The 4,832-nt window shown below is 35.9% G+C and overlaps 4 protein-coding genes across 4 annotated transcripts in view; 1 reads left to right on the top strand and 3 right to left on the bottom strand.

Annotated features, from left to right (window-relative positions):
- Window positions 1-196: 196 nt before the first annotated feature.
- RO3G_16734 (uncharacterized protein) lies at window positions 197-737 on the bottom strand (the record flags this gene model as incomplete). Its single annotated transcript, XM_067671318.1, has 2 exons — window positions 197-324; window positions 494-737. 2 exons carry the CDS (start codon window positions 735-737, stop codon window positions 197-199), a joined length of 372 nt encoding a protein of 123 aa, XP_067527419.1.
- Window positions 738-1,055: 318 nt separating this feature from the next.
- Window positions 1,056-2,686, bottom strand: RO3G_16733 (uncharacterized protein; the record flags this gene model as incomplete). Its single annotated transcript, XM_067671317.1, has 5 exons — window positions 1,056-1,190; window positions 1,244-1,987; window positions 2,035-2,408; window positions 2,458-2,532; window positions 2,578-2,686. 5 exons carry the CDS (start codon window positions 2,684-2,686, stop codon window positions 1,056-1,058), a joined length of 1,437 nt encoding a protein of 478 aa, XP_067527418.1.
- A 593-nt stretch (window positions 2,687-3,279) lies between these two features.
- Window positions 3,280-3,656, bottom strand: RO3G_16732 (uncharacterized protein; the record flags this gene model as incomplete). The annotated part of the gene is made up of 2 exons (XM_067671316.1): window positions 3,280-3,473; window positions 3,563-3,656. The coding sequence occupies 2 exons, from the start codon at window positions 3,654-3,656 to the stop codon at window positions 3,280-3,282; spliced, it is 288 nt and encodes a 95-aa protein (XP_067527417.1).
- A 669-nt stretch (window positions 3,657-4,325) lies between these two features.
- The window catches only part of RO3G_16731 (uncharacterized protein), a gene marked incomplete at both ends in the record, with an annotated part of 692 nt that continues 185 nt past the window's right edge, over window positions 4,326-4,832 (top strand). Inside the window, 3 exons of the mRNA XM_067671315.1 lie at window positions 4,326-4,346; window positions 4,466-4,495; window positions 4,529-4,828. Coding sequence (XP_067527416.1) covers window positions 4,326-4,346; window positions 4,466-4,495; window positions 4,529-4,828 — 351 coding nt within the window. The remainder of the gene's footprint in view (window positions 4,347-4,465; window positions 4,496-4,528; window positions 4,829-4,832) is intronic.

The raw sequence follows: 4,832 nt of genomic DNA, 5'->3' as shown, positions 1-4,832 counted from the left end.
TCTTTTAAAGTTTCTCGTACTGCCTTTGGTGAACATCCAACCATGGTAGAAATTGTCATTCGTCGTACTTTCAAGCTCCAAAAGTAAAGAATGGAGAGCGCATCATAGGCTGGTAAGCTGCGATTACTAAAAAAGGAAGCATTTCGTACAGCAACTTGACGTCCATTGCAGCATTTCTCACCAGTTTCCTGATTAACTATGATTCCATTGCATCTCCAACGTGGAACACTTCCTGTTTGCTCCAAATACATGACGCTTCCTTCATCACCATTACAACGGTACACTGTGTTGCTTCCATAATAGATTCCGTTGTTAATAAAAAACCTAATTTATAAAAAAAAAAGAGTTATTAATATTGTATACAAGTGTGCTTTGTTATACTTTTATACTTACTGCATGCACGCTTCTTCAGTTCCAAAAGTTAAAAAAAAAGTTCTGGTTGCCATAATGGGAACATTTTGACCTCTGGTCCAATTATCCGGCAAAAGATTACTATTATGTGCCTCATCGTCAACTTCGAAAGCTTCTATTTCCAATAACTCTTCGTTATCATCATTATTGATAGAAATAACTGCTACATCCAAATCTGAAGTTTGTTCGGTTTCTAAATGCATTTCTTCTACTTCATCATCAGAATCAACGATAACAATAGGGCTGTTGGGGGAAGTAACAGGTCTTTGACGATGAATACCAGCAGGATTGGTGTAGTTTGCGGTAGAGATATTGATAAAAGACATGATATACTAACTTTAATTTGAAAGATGTAAAAAGGGAAGAAAAAAAAAGGGGAAAAAAAACAGGGGGGAAACGCGAAATAAAAAAAAATTTATTTAAAATAGTTAAGTCACAAAAAGCAAGAACTTAGACATAAAAAAGGACTGCTAAAACTTTCAGAAAAAAATGACACACACAAGGGTCGAACATGCGACCCTCTACATACAAAGACGACACCTTATCCATTCTGGACAACGACATGCATCATTTTATGATATTCTACCGATTGTGTCACTCATATTCCGAAAATTATCGATTTCCAAATAAGGAAATTGGAAATTTTAAAGTCCGACGGCATCAAAGGTACAACCATCCTGATTATATAGTGCATCCCAATGATTCGCTGTGAAGCGCACTTCCAATCGCACTCCATATGACTTATACTTCATCAATGACAAACAGTGCTTCATCCTGGCCTAAATATTAAAGTAAGCTACAGCCCGGTTTACATAATAAAATAATTACTTACTACATGCTTAATAAATCCTGGGGATACCTTGAATACGTCGTCAGCATCAAAATCTTTGCCATGTCTCTCTCCATATGTACTACGGCTGTAAAAAGGCTGTTTTGCATGGGAGTACGCGGAGACCCGAATAAAACCGGACTTGCGATTCCCGTACTTGAACCCACCAATACCTGAATGACCACAAAAAGGATCATGACGGTACATGCTCTTATGAAAGCTTTCGTCTTCAAAAAGCAATTCCAGTATAGACTGAAAATCTTTTCTTTCTCCAGTCGACCATAATCCTGTAAGACCAAGTTGAGGGCTTGCAAAGTTGATGCCTAAGTCCAGATAGAGGTTGCTAAGATCCATTTTGTCCCATATGAAGCCTTGTGAAGATAAGGCATGCACAAAATTCTCGTCCGCAACAAACCTGGATTTCATACCCATACCCCACGTTACAAAGAAGAAGTCGCCAAATATAGCACTTAGACTTGAGTTACGTGAAAGGATACCCCTCATAGCAGATATCAACTGCGACACCTCTTCCATACTTAAGCTAATGCCCTTCCCCAACCCAAAATCAGCAGCTGATTGGTAGTCTAAAGGTACTGGTACAACTGACGTATCAAAGATAATATCCAAAGCAGGGAGAAGGACCATATTGACGAACCTTTCATGATAAAGAACAGGTATAAAGTATGATGGGCGTGCACTTTCTGTCTGAACCATTTCACGATAAATTCCAGGGAAGAAAATGGCAACCTAGCAACTTTCTTTAAGATTCGTTTTTTCAAAAAAAAAAAAAGTACCTGAAGCCTTTCGCTATGTAAAAATTGAACATTGGAGATTTTGTGCACACCAACTTTAACATCGTTCGTATATCTTTCATGAGACCAGGCTACTCCAGTATCAGTCGTGTAGCTACTACTGTATGGTGGTCTGATATCCAATGTACATGAGTGCTTTAAAGGCAGGTCGCTACTAACGTATGCAAAGGAGTCAATGTCTGTGGATATACGGATATCACCAGGAACAGGTTCGCAGCTGTTGTTAACAAATACCGGAGATAATTGGTCACTGCTGTTGTCGTAAACGCATCCAAGTATATGCTGAAGTATATCATCGGATACCTGTCGATTCATACCGGATGAAAGATGCATAAATTCCTCAATTCCCATGGATGCTATGAATCATTGATTAGGCATATAATTATATGACGTTCATCACTGTACCACCAGCATTGAAAAAACGTTGACGATCCAATACAGACAAAGCATTCATGGGGCGCACTATATGTTCAACTTCGTCTAAAAAAATATCAGATGATTATTTATGTCAAATAATGAAGTTACCTTCACGTAAACGTGTACGAGTACCAATCGCAACAATTGGCTCTACCAATTCACTAGAATTATTGCCAGAGGCAATTTCAACATAAGGTTCGAGATATAAATCAGACATAGTGTGAGTAATAGAAAAAAAGAATAAAGGAGAAAAATATAAAAGCAAAAAAAAAAAGAAAAAAGAATTAGTCTGGCATATTTATAGAAATATGAAGTGTACGGCGAAAACGTAATGATAACATAATTGCTGATAAAAATCACGCAATTTCATAATCAATAGCCGTGATTGGTGGGATATGACACACTTTTTGCGCTTTTTTTGCTTCTAAATAGCTATTGGCTGTTGCATTTATAATTTAAGGTATGATACCAAAAAGAAAAACCTCAAACATAGCAACTAAAACAAATTATGACACACTATACAGTGTCTTTCACTTTGACAAAGCTTCACTATATGAATTATTCATGCTATTTACTTTCTTTAGCATATACTTCAAAAAAAAAAGAAGATTATCTGACAGTCAAGCTCCAAGTGACAGTGAAATAAAAAATTTATTGTGTGTTTTACACGTCACAATTGTAATTCCGCAATATAAAAGAGCAATTTTCCATTTTCTCCTCTTTCTTTCCTCTTTTTTTTTTTTTTTTTTCTGAAAGTCAACGTCGATATCAGGTATCGAACCCTCATAGTCTGATTGAAAGGCGTATATCTCAACCACCTGACCATGGAAAACTGAAATCTTTGTAAGCAAGCGTCTGCTGATCGCTAATATGACTCGAAGCGGATAGGCTGTCTTGAACCCAAGATGTTCTTGATGATGGGTTAGCGCTTGTACCTCTAGCAACTACTGTATGGGTTGAGCGTTCTCTGGACACGGGTTCAAATCCTGCCTTCCCCTCTCCGACTTTTCTCATTTGATAGTAAATAGAAGAATGTTTATATGGACTGACTAGTACAGGTTAGACCCTAGGATCCTGTGGGTTACCTGCTTACTTTTGGGAATAACCAGAGTGAACGGAGTGATGCCGGACACACTAGGCGCACCCCATTTGATATGTAAACGAGACAAAAAGACATTTTCACACATAGTGATCTATGTTTATACTTATGCTTATACTTGTACTTATAAGGTTAGGCTTAGGCTTATGCTTATTTATGCTTATTTATGCTTATTGTCGTATACCAACATACTTTAAAGATGATTCATATTCAACTTGTAAGAAATGATAGTAGTGAATGGCTTACAAAGATTGATTATAGTCCTTTTTTCACTATTATTCGGGTGATAAACTAAATTCACACCTTTAACACGTTTACAAGTTGGTTTTAATATAGCATAAACATAAAATAAATGAAACAATGAGACATAAATGAAAAAAATAGAGATGTACTCAAGAAATAATTTTAAATATTCTACTTTGCATAAGCAGGAACAGATATTCATATTAAAATTTATTTATGCTAGATCTACAACTATAGCTAATTAAGTTGAAAAGAATACAAATAGCAGCAAATATAATAATATTAAAAAAAAAAGGATAACTTTTTAAGTCTGGTTGAATTTTATAGTGGTTTTTTGGTTCTTACGAGATAAAACAAATTAAGTGGGAGATTGCTAACAACTAATGACTTGATATAAGTCGCATAAGCAACAGATACTATTTGCAAAAGATACGTGTTATTTTAAAAGGGGTTGAGTTGATTTCAATTTATTTCCAATGGATTTTCAATTTATTTATAATGAAATTTGAACAAAATGGGTGATATTGTTAAGAAAGTAAATATTTTGTTTAAATAAAGATAAACAAATATAAGATTACAGTTGATGATTGATATGATGATAATATTATAAGCGATTACGATAAAAAAGTAAAAGAAAAGAAAATAATGAAATAGTTGACTAAAAACAACAGATTTATATATAAAGTAAATATAAAAAAAGAACAAAAAATGAAGCAGATACTGCACTTTGCGGCCATGACTGTGGTTGTGGTTATAGTTGCGGTAGTGGATATGGCTGCAGTTATGGCAGTGACAGTGGTTATGGCAGCGGTTGCGGTTATGACTGTGATTATGACTGTGATTATGGTTGTGGTTGTGATTATGACTGTGGTTGTGGTTGTGGTTATGGTCACGGTTGTGGTTGTGGTTGTGGTTGTGGTTGTGGTTGTGGTTGTGGTTGTGGTTGTGGTTGTGGTTGTGGTTGTGGTTGTGGTTGTGGTTGTGGTTGTGGTTGTGGTTGTGGTTGTGGTTGTGGTTGTGG

The sequence above is a fragment of the Rhizopus delemar genome, genomic scaffold (genome assembly GCF_000149305.1).
Source record: "Rhizopus delemar RA 99-880 supercont3.22 genomic scaffold, whole genome shotgun sequence".
NCBI lineage: Eukaryota > Fungi > Mucoromycota > Mucoromycetes > Mucorales > Rhizopodaceae > Rhizopus > Rhizopus delemar.
The sequence above is the reverse complement of the archived record's forward strand: the minus strand, read 5'-3'. Positions and strand labels throughout refer to the sequence as shown.